At 38.3% G+C, this 16,607-nt stretch overlaps 1 protein-coding gene across 2 annotated transcripts in view; it reads right to left on the bottom strand.

The window, feature by feature from the left end:
* si:dkeyp-9d4.3 (caskin-1) overlaps positions 1-16,607 on the bottom strand; it is an 89,045-nt gene that overhangs the window by 36,347 nt on the left and 36,091 nt on the right. For both annotated transcript variants that reach the window (XM_049469850.1, XM_049469851.1), the window contains exons 2-3: positions 6,266-6,317; positions 895-992 (exon numbers count right to left, since the gene is read on the bottom strand). In XM_049469850.1, the coding sequence (XP_049325807.1) occupies positions 895-992; positions 6,266-6,317 (150 nt within the window). The remainder of the gene's footprint in view (positions 1-894; positions 993-6,265; positions 6,318-16,607) is intronic.

The following is a 16,607-nucleotide window of genomic DNA, read 5'->3' as shown; positions in this document are numbered from 1 at the left end:
TAAAAATTAAAATTGTCATTTTTTTCCCAAATAAACCTGTATACTATCTAATTACTTTAGGATGTTCATTTATTTTTGCCAACAGACATGCACTAACTACTTCTCCATAAGCAGCCAAAATTGTGTTGTGCTACCTGTAATGCTTTGAGTTCTATTTAAGATTTACCAAAGGGTGCCAAACTGTGCCTAAATGGCCAAAAACTCCATATAACTTAAAAACAGCTCTAAATGACCTAAAAGTACTAATAAATAAACTAAATAAATAAATAAAATCCACTAATTCTGCTTTTGTTTACAATAATTAATTTTGTCAAAAGTGTTCACTTCCATTCTAAAGACAAAATGGACACTCGGGGGCCTGTAAAAAGAGATTAAATTGTATATATGCACACACTAGTGTTGCAAATGTTAATGCATTAATAAATGTGATTAATCTGAAAACTTTAACAAGTTCATTTTTAAAGCCTACCTATGGCTGAGACAGAATTACTGTTTTAACTGTACAGGGAAGACTTTCTAGTATAATCTGGAGCATTGCTGTGAGGATTTGATTGCATTTAGCAACAAGAGCATCAGTGAGGTCAGAATCTTGGATGATGACCACCCCAAATTCTCAACTCACCCCAAAAGCATTAGACAGAGCAGAATCATTCCAGAGGACACAGTTTTACTGCTGCACAGTTCAGTCCTTGGAGGCTTTTTACCACTTTTATACTCCACATCTGGCATTAGGCACAGTGCCAACATGTTCCTGTTTATCTACAACTGGGAGTCCCACTTACTAAAAGGGAAGTCCTCAAATATATAGGTGTCATACATGTGTATGACTTACTGTCCTGACAAGGCAAAAAAACAAGTATGTGTGTGTGAATGTCTGAGTGAATGTGTTTTCACCTTTCTGGTCTTTGATGTCAACAATGGCTTGTGACTCCAGCAACAGTGAGATCAGCTCCAAATTACCATTCAGAGCAGCATGGTGAAGAGCTGAGAACCTGTAACACACACACACACACACACACACACGCTGAAATCTCCCACAGTCCTACAAACGCAATTTTACGCTTTTCCATCATACAGCCTTTAAGACAAGTTTGTAAGTATTGTTCACTTCAGAGCAGCTCTCTCTCTCTCTCGCTCTCTCTTACTGCCACACTGCGCGAGAGGCTCTGACCTACTTCCATGAGTAAGAGCTTTTCACACACAGCCTCCAGCAACACACACACACACACATACAAACACTGCTGCCTCATAATATGGATCAGTCAAACACTTTACCTCATTTGTCCATTCATAAGTTCCTTAAATTATTAAATGTGAATATGAAAAACAATTTGTCAAACTCTTTTCACAAGAGATCTTTTACTAACACTCTCAGAACAATAGAATTTCTATTCAATTATGAACTCATTCATGTTATGAAGACCTTAAGAGGACCTATACACCTTTTCCATGTATAATAGATGGATGAGAAAAGTCTATGGAGAATGGCTAGACTGGTTGGGGCTAGGTCTGTCATAAAAAACTATATTTTTTGAATTAAAGCAATAATTTTTGGGTGATGTACTGTTCTAAAAAATAACTGTAGTAAACTATATTATAGTAGAGCTTAGATTTGGTCCAAAAAATCCTCGCTGTATTTTATTATGAGCAGGAGCTCGATTTATACCCCACATTTTAATAAGTAGAGTATTAAAGCATTTTCAGGCTGTTTGAATGAGCTGTTCAAAATTATGTTAAATAACATTGCAACACTGAAGAAGCACAGACCTGTTATTTAAGAACAATGTTTATCAAGAACAGCTACACACAGCCCTACAAGTCGTAATGCGGACAAGTGGAGGAGCTCACGTGTGCGTGAGACCCAGAGTTACGTGATTATAACATTATAAATTGTGCATTATTTTTTTTTTTAAAACACAGTTTTATTTGTAACTTTACTATATTGTGATTATCACGCCATGGTTTTATATAAAATAAAAATATCCTGAAAAAAAAAACAGATGCCTCACAGACCGTTATCTTGGGCGTGACCTGCCGTGCCCAAGGAAAGTGTTGGGAAATCTCGACCCGAGCCAGGCTGAGTTGGTGTCAGGCATCAGGTCAGGCTCGAACAGAGAATCTAAAATCTATATTATAGTCATTTTACTGACATTCTTTATCACTGAAATAGGGCTGGGTGATGTGTGAGTTCTACTGAGTGGGTGGGTTAATTGGCTTAGAAAAATGTCATTTAGATCTAAGGAACAAATGGCTAGAATTTATTTATGGAACCCCACCAGCGAAGTACAATTGAGATGTGTATGAGGTGTATGTTTAGAACAGTTCTGTTTACACTAGGTAAAAGTAAAAATCCATCCCGGAGTTTTGTTCCAACTGCCTGGACTTCTCTGCTGAGGCTCAGCCAACAAAACCTTGGGGTGGATTTTTACTGTTTGCACCTGGACTACCCACCTCTGTGTGTAAGTAACTACAGGTTTACATAGGATCTCCGGTGGATTTTGCGTTTTACAGAGACTCTAAGACTAGGTCAGTGGCTAAAGTTGACTCAAGCTGAAAGTAACACATTACATTGAAAAGACTGTTACTAGTGTAAAAATGTCTTGACGAACTGTTGTTCGTCTCGCTGCCTCACAGTGCTTCTAGCCAATCAGAGGCAATATGTTTGCATGTATGAATATTCATGAGCAAGAGCCGAAATCCTATCGTTTCTCACCAACCGCTCTCCTCCACCAGACTAAAGCAGCATTATACCGGATCACTTTTTTGTTCACAAAAACAGCTCACAGGACATTCATTCATACTAGAGACCATAACTCAAGATTTTAAAATAAATGAAAAAACTATGTAATGAGACCTTTAAATGTTGGTCAGAATGTTTGAGCATTAAAAATTAAACGACTGAAACACTCGCCTACCACACAGGATGAAACACACAGCTAAAACATTACATCAGCAGAGTGAGTGTGTGCTGTTTCAGAACAGATTTATCACAGGGTCGGATCAGATTCATTCTTTTTTTCTCTGCAATATTCCATTCAGCATTTTCTGCTGACATCATCGTGATACTGATACGCCTAATATCTGTAATTAAAACTGATTTTGGGAAGCTATAAATGAATGAGCAGTAGGATTTGGGCTGTCTGTTTGATTAAATATGCCATATAATGCATTTATTGAGTATTGAGTACCCATCCCCCTTTTATTTAACCCCCCCCTAATGAGGGCTGTATGATATAAAGTTTTTATTGCAATGTTCTTTTTTCGACAATATATATCGCGATATTAAACAATGCGGTGCCCATGACGTCACCAGACCCGCTCCCACCCGTGCGCTGTCTCCCATCCGAACTGATCAAGAGCTGAGTCGGTGCTGAGCACTCAAAACCCGAGGCAAACAGCAAAACAACAATCGGCTTTTTAATCAGGCATTTAAATGGCTTTTTAAAGGTAAATAAGAGTGTTTTTCTGGGGTTAAAAGCATAAATTCAGCAGTAACTGAAAATATCTGCGCAAAACTGTGCTGGACTGACGTGCATAGCTTTCCACATGTGCGTTTACATGCACGTGCTTGTGCTTGATTATTTTTTACTGTGATGACACACAGTACGATGGTTAAACTACATATTTTTTCACCTGAATTTTGGCACGATTCTTAGTCTGGCTGAGTTTGCGCTGGTTGGCTTTTTTTTTGGCAGTCAGGGTTGACAGTTGGAGAATTACCCATGTAGTGCGTGAGGAGCACAGACTGGGATGTTTGTCCTCCAATCAAAGTTTAGACTAGTCTGAGTACTTTTGTACCAGTCAAAAGTTTGGACACACCTTTTTATTCAATATTTTCTTTCTTTCTTTCTTTAATTTATTTTCATATTAAAGACATCAAAACATTTCAGCTACATATATGAAAATACATAGTTAAGCAAAACGTGTTTGACCCCACAATCCGCTGACCTAAAGTTTTGCTATTGAAGTCCTGTACCTGTTCCTGTTCCTGTGTTTCTGAAGGCACACTCCGGGGCACTATTTTAACAGGACAATGCTCTACAGCCCCACACTTTCTTCTTAAGTGAAACTATTTCTTCAACTGTCTTTGGTAATGAGTTAACCAGCATAATAATGCAATTATAACCACTTAAAGAGCAATGCACATTTAATTATTAAATGGGCCATGCAGCAAGACAATGACCCTAAGCTCGTAAATACATTTCTACAATGAAAATATTTAATTAAGAAACAGATAATTCAGAAAAACACATGCATACACATAAACTCTGCATGTTATTACAGACATACATTTGCACAGACCAAAATGAAAACAACCCTTAATAATAATAAATAACTGAATAAATGCATAATTTATAATACTTATTATTTGGTTTAGCATTTTGTTCCCCCAAATTTTCCCCGAATCTTCTCTAGTATTATTATTATTATACATTACCACCTAGGAACACCTTAGCAACCACCCACAAACTACTTAGCAACACAATAGCAACCACTACAGGTACCATAGCAACAGTTAACAACCACCTAGCAACTGTTTAGCAACATCATAGCAACCACCACAGACATCATAGCAACACCTTAGCAACCACCTAGCAACACCTAAGCAACCACCTAGCAACCACCACAGACACCATAGCAACACCTTAGCAACCACCTAGCAACTGCTTAACAACACCATAGCAACCACCATGGATACCATAGCAACGCCTAAGCAACCACCTAGTAACTGCTTAGCAACACCATAGCAACCACCATGGATACCATAGCAACGCCTAAGCAAGCACCTAGCAACACCTTAGCAACCACCTAGCAACTGCTTAGCAACACCATAGCAACCACCATGGATACCATAGCAACGCCTTAGCAACCACCTAGCAACACCTTAGCAAATACCTTGCAACTGTTTGGCAACATCATAGCAACCACCACAGACACCATAGCAATGCCTTAGCAGCCACCTAGCAACACCTTAGCCACTACCTAGCAACTGCTTAGCAACACCATAGCAAGAACTATGGATACCATAGCAATGCCTTAGCAACCACCTTGCAACACCTTAGCAACCACCACAGACACCATAGCAAGCGCCTAGCAACATCATAGAAATGACCATATCGAACAGTGGGAGAGATTTTAGCTGCGCAACCATCTTGTTTTCTAGTTATTATTATATTTTTGGGCCATTTGTTTAATTAGGCTTGCTTTATTTAATTAAAAAATAATATTTTTTATATTGTACGATTTGATGATAATGCAATTCATCTTACAAGCCGTATAATGATACAACAAAATACTGTATCCTACTACCCCTTTCATAAGTGGGTGGTTTCTCTCTACAGAGCTGCCATTCGCCCAGTTGCTTATTTCTATCAACTTTTAGCAAAACATCCATTTTCTGTTAGACCGAAGGGTACGATAAACGCCTTGCAGAGGCACGTCCCCAATCAGCTCAAGCAGCGAAAGTAATTTTCACATTGACGTTCTGCATAAAAGAGTGTTGACTAGTTTGCTGTCTGAAGCCATTAAGAAGGCTGAGCTTGTCAGAGACTGCTGACAATGAGTACAGCGCATTGTGCTGGAGATGCAAGCTTGGGCTTGTGGGGTATTCTCATCACAGATCGCTTATTTATCATCTTATTCACGAGACCAAAGCCTCAGCGATGCGCAAGTCTTGCAGGATTTTTGATATGTTAATCATTATAAATGAAGGTTTGAATGCCTGTGAGACTTATCCTTTACTATCCTGCTATCCCTCTTTTCTACCGTTCTTAGTTAACACAACAGAATCTGAATAAAGGAAACATGTTGTGTTGTGTACAATCAGGCTGCACTATGTTTTTTTTCTTCTTAATTTTTAGCTCTCTCCCAGTGGACTTAATCTTACTTAAAGGTCTCATTCCATATTTTTTTTTTTAAATGTCTAGTTGTGGTCTCTATTATGAATTAATGCCATGTGCAACATATTTTGTTTGTTTATATATGTCCCTGCTTTAGATCAATGAAGCAAGACATGATTTTGGCTCTTGCTCATGAATATTCATACATGCAAATATATCGCCTCTGATTGATAACAGCGCTGCAGCAGAAAATGCCCACCTGCCTTACCCCACAGTCAACTTTACAGCTCTAAAACTCAAATAACAAAATGTTTTCAGAGATTCAGCCTTGGTTATAAAGATATTAGGTAAAAAAAAATAATTTAAAAAATCCACAAATAATAAGTAAAACACAAACATATTATATATTTTTTAATCAAACTCACCCATCTGTGTCCTGGAAATTAACATTCACTCTCTTTGCAGAACCCAGGAGCTCTGAAAAGAAAACAGAACGACAGAAATAGGTAAACATTTTGAACATTGGTTTTTAAATTAATCACAAACCCAGTGTTTTTAATTAATGTAAATTGTCATGTAAAAAGTCTGTTTATTATTTCTATTTTATTTATTAACTTGTATTATTTGTGTGATTGTATTATGAGGAGATGTACAGTGAGTATGGATGTTGTCTTGTCCCTTATCTGGTGTGTTTACATTTGTGAAGACACAGAGTGTAAGCCACCTGTGTTAGCCTATTACCCTATTACCTGGTGTAGTCCATTCCATCACACATTAGTGGACAATAAAACTGAAACACATGGTTTTGGACCACAATAATTTATTGTGGTGACGGACAGTTCTGGTGGAAACAGGAGAGTTGAGGTGCACATTGAATTCTGCCGTGATTTGGGCAGCTGTGGTTTTATATTTTTGGATACAATCTGGGTTAGCACCCGAACATCCCTTTCAGACAGCTTCCTCATACAGCATCCACAGTTAATCCTGTTGGATGTGGTTGGTCGTTCTTGGTGGTATGCTGACATTACCCTGGATACCGTGGCTCTTGATACATCACAAAGACTTGCTGTCTTGGTCACAGATGCTCCAGCAAGACGTGCACCAACAATTTGTCCTCTTTTGAATGTCACCCATAATGTTGTGTGCATTGCAGTATTTTGAGTAAAACTGTGCTCTTACCCTGATAATTGAACCTTCACACTCTGCTCTTACTGGTGCAATGTGCAAATAATGAAGATTGGCCACCAGGCTGCTCCAATTTAGCTATGCAACCTTCCAACCTAAAATGACAGGTGTTTCAGTTTCACTGCCCAACCCCTGTATATATATATAGGTCTGAAAGGGTTAAGCTTACTGTTTATAATATTATGATGGTACTGTAAATGTTTATGATATGTAAAGTGTTTATAAAATTGATGAATGTGTGCATGGGTGCACACAAGCAGGTGGAAACTTCCAGTAATTAAACTCAAATAAAACTTTAATCATGGCTGCTCATTAGCCATCCACACACACACACACACACACACATACACACATATATATACTACCATCCACCAGATAATCAGTTAAACCAGATAAAAGCGGAACGGTGCCAAAGCAACAACAATGTATTTAATTTTACACTTTAAAATCAGATGCCATTACCGTTCCATCTCTGTAGCTCTATTTATTTATCTCCAGATGTGAAAGCAGCATGCCAGATTTACTCTGTGTGTATGTGTGTGAGTGTGTATGTGTGCGTGTGTATGTGTGTGTGTGTCCAAAATGAGAGTGGTCCAGATGGCAGCTTTCTCAGAGGGAGTGTGAGACAGAAAAAGAGGGGGAGTTGGGGATGGGGGGTGGTGGAGAGAAGACAGACGAGAGAGAAAGAAAAACGAGAGAATGAGAATGAAAAGAGTGTAAATGCAGTGTGAGATGAAGTTGTGGGGCATTTCTTCTATAAGATTCTATTTAGGGGGGAAATTGCGACAATATTTAGTGTGTATGTGTGTGTGTGTGTGTGTGTGTGTGTGTGTGCATGGGTGTGTGTGTGTGTGTGTGTGTGTTTGTGTTTGTGTGTTAATAATTGTTCCATTCATTACGTTTAACATGCTTATGAATCCATCCAGTGTGCACAAACGCCTTTTTATTATTCATACTTAGAAGTTACAGCTTAATTAATTTGGAATTGATTATGATCCATTACCCAATTAAGTGCTCTTTATAGGCTGATCTTCAGAATGCGGCAGAATTAAACGCTTTTTAATTGTCGCACATTGGAACAGAAGAAAATGCACAACTGGAGGGTGGTCTTATCAGGTTTGGGTGGTACACTGGGTGTATTTTGTACACTATTTGTTCCCTCGATCACTTAGAGGGAAAACAATACATTTAATTAAACACTGACAAATTTTAGATTCAAACAAACATCCCAACCATCTTTAAAAAAAAAACTGGAGACAAATTGAGGATGAGCAAGATACAGTGGTATGAACAATTTGTGCACCTGATCATTTTTGTGATTTTCCTTTATAAATCATTGGTTGTTGGGATCAGCAATTTCAGTTAAATATATCATATAGCAGATGAATACAGTGATATTTGAGAAGTGAAATTAAGTTTATATGATTTACAGAAAGTGTGCAATAATTATTTAAACCAAATTAGGCAGGTGCATAAATTTGGGCCCCAACAGAAAAATGACATCAATATTTAGTAGATTCTACTTTTGCAGAAAAAACAGCCTCTAAACTCTTCATAAAGCTTCCAATGAGAGTCTGGTTTCTGGCTAAAGGTATTTTGGATCATTCTTCTTTACAAAACATCTCCAGTTCTGTCAGGTTTGATGGTTTCTGAGCACGAACAGCCCATGCATAAATAACCGTCCTCCAAATAACTCAATTTTAGATTAATCAGTCCACAGCACCTTTTTCTGCATTCCTCTCCCATACAGACTCTCCCTGTGTAAAGTGTTCTGAATAGCTGAAGGATGCACAGTGACTCCATCTGCAGCAAGATGATGATGTAGGTGTTGGGAGCTCTGAAGGTCTGTGGGTTGACTATGACTGTTCTCACCATCCTTCTCCTCTGCTTATCTGAGATTTTTCTTGTTCTGCCACTTCAGCTAGAACTGTGTCTGTGGTTCTTCCATTTCCTCACTCTGTTCCTCATAGTGGAAACTGATCAGCTGAAATCTCTGAGAGAGCTTTTTGTATACTTCCTCTAAACCATGATGTTAAATAATCTTTGTTTTCAGGTCATTTGAAACTTGTTTTAAGGCTCCCATGTTCCAAGTCTTCAGAGACAACTTGCAGTTAGACACCTTAACTCTTTCTAATAATAGAATTCACCTGTGTATGTAGGTCAAGGGTCAATAAGCTTACCAAACTAATTTTGTGTTTCAAATCAATAAAACGATACAGTGTCTAATTTAGTTTAAATAATTATTGCACACTTTCTGTAAATCCTATAAAATTTCGCTTATCAAATATCACTGTGTTCATCTGATATTATATATTTAACTGAAATTGCTGATCTAAACAACCAATGATTTATAAATGAAAATCATGAAAATGATCAGAGGTGCCCAAAATTTTCCATACCAATGTAGTTGTCCCAAAGGAAAAAGCTAAAGGTATTGACGTGGTCCTCACAGTCCCCTAACCTAACCATCATTGGCCTTCTCAGCCACCGTTGTTGTGTAGGGCCCTCATAGGTGTAACATGGGCTGAGTGGGTTCCAGGTGGGCCTGGGCTTTGCGTGGGTTTTAGCACATTTGTTTTCACTGTGATTTAGTTGGGCTTCCCGAATGGGCCTCATCATCACAGCTCACTGCATTTTCATATGGGTACCATCTAGCCCCCATGTGCAGAAAAGAACCCAGATGAGGCCCAGGTTTAACCCCTCCTGGTCTTACTACATGCGTTATTAGGTAACAAACAATTTACAAACAAATTTAAGAAAGATGTAACTTTAAAAAAGTCACTTTTGTGTCTGTTCTAAACTAAATTAGGCAGGTGCATAAATTTTGGTACACTTGTTTTATCACTAATTATTGGAACACAAAATTAGTTTGGTAAGCTCACTAGAGTTGTAGTCAAGACAGCTAAAGCAAAGTCCGAGTGTAGTCCAATTCCGGGACATGTAGAGTCAAGACCACGACTTTTAGTAGTCGAGTCAGAGTCAAGATCAAGACCAAGGGCGATTAAGATTCAAAAATAAAAATAAAAATTAAAATTTCATTCATTTTTATCCTAAAATGTAAAAAAAAAAAAAAATCACAATTTGCCCTCAACAGCTCATCACTAAGGTTAGCTAGCTTTTCACTAATTTTTGGTCTGTTCTGTGCCTGTTTTCCAGAATCGTTTATATTCTTCCAAGTTACGAACAAGTTTTGTGTTGGGTGCAGTGTATAAAATGCAATGACTTTTAAAAAAAAAAATGATTTTTTTTTACAAATGTATTTTTTTTGTTTAATATACAACTTTGGAAAAAAATTAAGATACAACTTCAGTTTCTGATTCAGTTTCTCTGATTTTGCTATTTATAGGTCTATGTTTGAGTAAAATGAACATTGTAGTTTTATTCTATAAACTACAGTCAACATTTCTCCCAAATTCCAAATCAAAATATTGTCATTTAGAGCATTTCTTTGCAGGAACTGAGAAATGGCTGAAATAACAAAAAAGATTTTTTCAGAGCTGTATATAAAGATGGGCAGAACCATTGGGAAATATAAGTAATATTAAGAGTGTTTTTAAGTATGAGGTTACACAGCACTTAACCTCGTAAATGTTCTGAAAGCACACCCATGGTTCCTAGTTGGGCTGTCCATACAGACCCAGCATGGGCTAGATTATCTGGGTCTGTTCTGCTGCAGGGTTGAGCAGTTCTGAGCATAAAAAGCTAACCGTTCCAGTTGCTTTTCCACACATGCATGGCTTTGGTACAGTTTTCTCAGCACAGTTGGACATCCATCTGGTGAGAGGGTGTAGGGATCCACTGATTGGCTCCACAGAAGTGATTAATTAGCTAAATTTAACCAAACAACTCTTAAGTTCTCTATTTCATATTTAGTTGGTATGCCATGTTTCACAATTTGGCATGCTAACTTGCTAACTCTGTTAAGCAGGGCTGTACTGTGAGAGCAGACATATCCAACAACAGCAACTGCATCAGCATAGTTATTGTATTTCCAGATGCTGTGCAGTTCCTGGTCCTCAAGACATATCGCACCCAATTTACACCTGTACATTGTGCTGACCACTTATGATCAGATCATCCAAGATTCATGTGAATGCCAGGTGTGGACCAGGTCTCAGACCACGTTCTGAAAAGGTTTGAGTGATTGTATTTTTATATATACATACAGCTCTGGAAAAAATTAAAAGACCACTTCATTTTCTGAATCAGTTTCTCTGATTATGCTATTTATAGGTTTATGTTTAAGTAAAATGAACATTCTTGTTTTATTCTATAAACTACAGACAAAATTTCTTCCAAATTCCAAATAAAAATATTGTCATTTAAAGCATTAATTTTGCAGAAAATAAGAAATGGCTGAAATAACAAGAAAAAAAGATGCAGAGCTTTCAGACCTCAAATAATTATAAAAATGTGTTGGAATAACTGTTTTTTAATCACAGTTTTCATGCATCTTGGCATGTTCTCCTCCACCAGTCTCACACACTGCCTTTACTCCTGGTGCAAAAATTCAAGCAGTTCAGCTTGGTTTGATGGCTTGTGATCAGCCATCTTACTCTTGATTATTTTTCAGATGTTTTTTTTATTTGGTAAAATCAAAGACAATCATTTCTCATCAATTTTAACTAGTTTCTTATTTTTTTCCAGAACTGTATATTTTAAATGCATACAAATGTAAATGCATTAAATTTATTCAAATAATCTTTAAGACAAAACAGGGTTTTTGGAGTGCAATGAATAAAGGATAATAAATGAAAATGGAACCAAATTTAACAAAAAAAACAACAAACAAACAGTGAGGCTTCAGAGTTCTGACTATGCAAGATAACCAGACTGAACTACCTTGGTCAGAAATCTATCCGTTCCCCCTTGTCAGTTTACTTTAAAGCTCTTAGCCAGCATATCTCAGCCTCCTCCAATCAAAGGCTAGACATAATGCAGAGATCCAAAGAAATTCAGAAACAAATAAGAAACAAAGTAATTGAGATCTATCACTCTGAACAGTTTAAAAAGAATTTCCAAAGTTTTGGGACTTCAGTGAACTACAATGAGAGACATTATCCACATATGCCGAAAACGTGGAACAGTGGTGAACCTTCCCAGGAGTGGCTGGCCGCTCAAAATTACCCCAAGAGCGCAGCGACGACTCATCCAAGAGGTCACAAAAGACCCCACAACAACATTTAAAGAACTGCAGGACTCACTTGCCTCAGTTAATGGTCAGTGTTCATGACTCCACCATAAGAAAGAGACCAGAGAAATGCATGGCAGTGCAAAAATGACATATCACTTAAAAAAATAACAGAGATCTTAAAGTAAAACTGGATAATGTATTGATCATGCTAAATATTGATAAGATAAAAAAAATACTGATTATTTTTTCAATTAAAAATAACACAATATACTATGGGACAAAACTCCTCCATAATCTTTCATAGCGTTTACACTAGCATTTTAATGTGGATCGGCCTAATCCTGATTTTATAATCCTAATGCTTAGTGTGGATTAATTGACCAGATGTAAACAGGGTCTTGACTCCTACAAAAATTGTTCACAAGCTGTGATTCTCAAATCAAAATGATAAAAGTAATTACGATTAAATCTGTGAAGAAATCTTAATACGAGCATCTGTTTATATCTCGGCCTGATCACACACACACACACACACACACACACACACCCTTCACCTGGAACAGCTACATATGTCACTCAAAAACCTGTAATGAGCATTGCCATGACAACTAAATGTCAGTGTGATTCCAACTACAGAAGATGGCAAAATTTCCATGGCAACTCCTCACCTGGAGTTGCTATGAAACCAAATCTCCACGGTAACTTATGGTTAGGCGGAGTCTGTTGTATAGAGAGGAAGAGGAAGTTCAAGGAATCCATTAGCACACACACACACACACACGCGCACACACGCGCACACACATGCATCGGCACATACACACTCAGCGTGAGGTGTTTGGAAGCAGAATGATAATCCGTTCAGAGTGATAAATTATTCATATCATTATCGCTGCAAACTCATAGGAGATTGTTTCCATGGAAACCTTGACCTTAATCACAACGATAATGATTGGTTGCCCGGTGTCAGCTCGGGATCCAGGATGATACACGTTCAGCGTGTTGATCTCTGGGGTCTAAACTTTACTTATTTGCATATAGTTAGCATTTAGGTTAGCGCTGGGCCATATATCATCTCTACAAGCCTACCAGAGCTGATGTCACACCCCGGTACTGGCCTTCAGATTCAGCAGGACCTGTTATCTGCACTGGGAGCTTCAGCTGGTATGGAAGAATCTGGTTTTCCAATCAAGCTGTTTTATAGGTAACAGCTGCACAAGTACCGTATTTTCACACTATAAGGCGCACCTAAAATTATTTAATTTTCCCAAAAATCGTCTGTGCGCCTTTTAATCTGGTGCGCTTTATGTATGAATTCTACCAATCACGTTGTAAGAAGCAGTAAACCCACTCTGCTGAAATTATACAGAGTTATACAGGAGTTTCAGTTTAGTTCTCCAGCAACGAGACTGGAGCAGTATTAGCATTAGCCGCTAACCATGATAAGCGCTAGTTCACACACTCACAGGCCATACCTTATATCTCTAATGCACAGAAATGATTGGACAGCACCCACCAAGGTACAGGGCTATTTTTTAACTGTGGACGAAGACCAACATCAAGCGTTTTCCCATAGAGTTCAAATGAAGCTTGCCACACACCAGCCAATCAACTGAGAAATGAAACTACCCAACAGAAAGTTACGAGATCTCACCAATTAACTTTCCAAAGAACACGATGTAGACTGACACAGACTGCATAATGCAGGAGTGACATATTCGATGAGTAGCCTACAGTATGTCCAGCTAATAAAGTTAATTAGGCAATAGAACATGAGGGGGAGTGTGTTATCACGAAAAATTTTTTACAAAATGAATAAAGAAAATAAATCAAAGACCTTTAAGAAATTCAGAATGAATATGCTTTAATATGGACTGTGCCTTCCGCCAAAAAGTAGTTCCACCACAACTGTAACAGAACTGTAACTTAACTACAAAACAGTGTATGGTTCATACAGACTAACACCACGAAAGTTAGCTTGAAAGCAAAAGTGGGAATAAGCGAAGATCGTAACATTAGTACCGTGAAATAACGCTAATACTCTCCTGCTCCGTGGAGTCATCTTCAGGTGAACGTTGTGCGTTTTTTAAGCATCGTGCTGGTTTTAGCTAGCCGGCTGGACTGTGGTTAGGTTAGCGTAGCTTGCTTTAGCTCAGCATTAACTTAGCTTAGCCTAGCCTGGCTGGTTAAGTTACCGTTCTGGCTGTCAGACGGCATTAGCTGAGCGATTTTCCTTCCCTTTTTTCCACAAAAGACGAGCCAGCACTGCGGGTGAGCGTGCCGTGGTTGAGCACTAGCCTGTGCTAAGCTAACGCTGCTGCTGGTGCCGCTGGAGGTGATGATTCAAAACTGTCCTGTGTGTATACGCCGTTACTCGGCAATGCGTCGGAGGAGTGTGTGAAGGCTGTGATGTTATCACAAATATCAGCATGGTTAGAACATTTCTCAACCAATCAGATTGTGAGGTCGGAACTAACTGTTGTATAACTACTTACAACACACAACACCAACCAGATAGTAAAAATTATCTGGCGCAAATCATCCAAATGTTCTGGAGATCTCAGAGATTTCTTTACTTATATGGCCCAAATCCGGCCCACATCCAGAGCCTCATTTCACATCTGGATCAGTTCCAGACCGGAGGCGTACAACTCCAGGCCCAGATCTGTATCTCCTCCGGCCTGCATCCATATGCCCACTGGCCTGAATCAGCATCTCCTAAAATTATTAATATTATAAATCAATTATTGGAGTATTGGAATCTTATCACAAACTGGACCCGGACTGTAGCCGGGCCACATCCACTAAACGGACGTGGCTGTTATGTGGATCTGCTGGAGGAAAAACGGATCGGAGTCGCCTGCTGTCTGGGTAATCATAACCAGCCCTGTCCACACAAACATCTCCACACTCCATGTGCGCCCACACCCCTCGCAAACACAAGCCCTGCCTTTCTCGCCAAAATCTCACTCTAAACTTCAAAATTCGTAAGCCCTGTAAATATTGCAACATCCATGCACACATCTGCTCTAACCAATATGAGGAGTAGAAACATGTTTATTACACTAACAAACACATCAGAAGAGACCTTGGGAAGATGTTAGCCTAGAGGCTAACATACACTGCTTGGCCAAAAAAAAAACGTGTCACCTGGATTTAAATGATTTGGGGTTGCTGTAGTTTCTTCCCTGATGAACACGATGACATTCCAAGATGACAATATCAGGATTCACGGGGCTGGAATTGTGAAAGGGTGATTCAGGGAGCATGAGATCATTATTTTCACACATGGATTGAGAGAGTTCACCACAGAGTCCAGACTTAACTTCATTGAGAATCTTTGGGATGTGCTGGATGGAGAAGACTTTGTGCAGTGGTCAGACTCTACCATCATCAATACTGCTGTAAGATCTTGGTGAAAAATTAATGCAACACTGGATTGAAATAAATCTTGTGACATTGCAGAAGCTTATTGAAACAATGCCACAGCGAATGTGTGCCGCAATCAAAGCTAAAGGTGGTCCAACAAAATGTTAGAGTGTGTGACCTTTTTTTTTTTGGGTGGCGACTTTTTTTTTTTGGCCAGGCCGTGTATGAGCTAACCAAAAACCTGGAAAGCATTCACTTCACTGGAGCTTTCTGTGGGTTTGAATGTTCTGGTGTTTGTGTCTCCTCCAGTTAATTGTAAAAGCCTGCTAAAGCTTGTTTAGAAGGATACATTTAAGTTTTACATTCATACATCTGCATTTACAATTTTACGTCTGTCTCGGAAAGTATTAGCCCAAGAGCTAACATAAGAGTCTAAAGAAAATTCAGAATGAATATGTTGTCTAGGTTTTCTAGGTATATATATATATATATATATATATATATATATATATATTATTATTATTTTATTTCTTTTCTCTCTCTATCTTAATATATGTCCTTCATTAAGAATAATGCATTGTTGCGGAGTGAAATAAACTATTAGACCTTCAATGAGGTGGCGGGCCAATTTATTCTTTTCAATAGGTCACATGCTGTGAAGGATGTGATATTATACTTAACATGGGCAACGTATCGAGATAATATCGTATCGTGACATGCTCTATGAATACCACCCCTAATCAGCACTGATTATTACCCATTTTTAATCATAATATACAGAGACTTGCCAAAGTATTCCTTCCCCCTTGAACTTTTCCATATTTTGTCACATTACAACCACAAACATAAATATATTTCATTGTAATTTAATGTGAAAGACCAACACAAAGTGATATACAATTGCGAAGAGTATGGTCTTTATGGAAGAGTGGCAAGAAGAAAGTCACTGTTAAAAGAAAACCATAAATGTCCTGTTTGCAGTTTGTAGACAGAAGCCATGTTGAGAAGACAGCTAGCATGTGGAACAAAGTGCTTTGATCAGATGAGACTAAAATTGAACTTTTTGTCAAAAAAGTAAAATG

The sequence above is a fragment of the Astyanax mexicanus genome, chromosome 21 (assembly GCF_023375975.1).
Source record: "Astyanax mexicanus isolate ESR-SI-001 chromosome 21, AstMex3_surface, whole genome shotgun sequence".
NCBI lineage: Eukaryota > Metazoa > Chordata > Actinopteri > Characiformes > Acestrorhamphidae > Astyanax > Astyanax mexicanus.
This window is presented reverse-complemented; position numbering and strand designations above follow the sequence as displayed.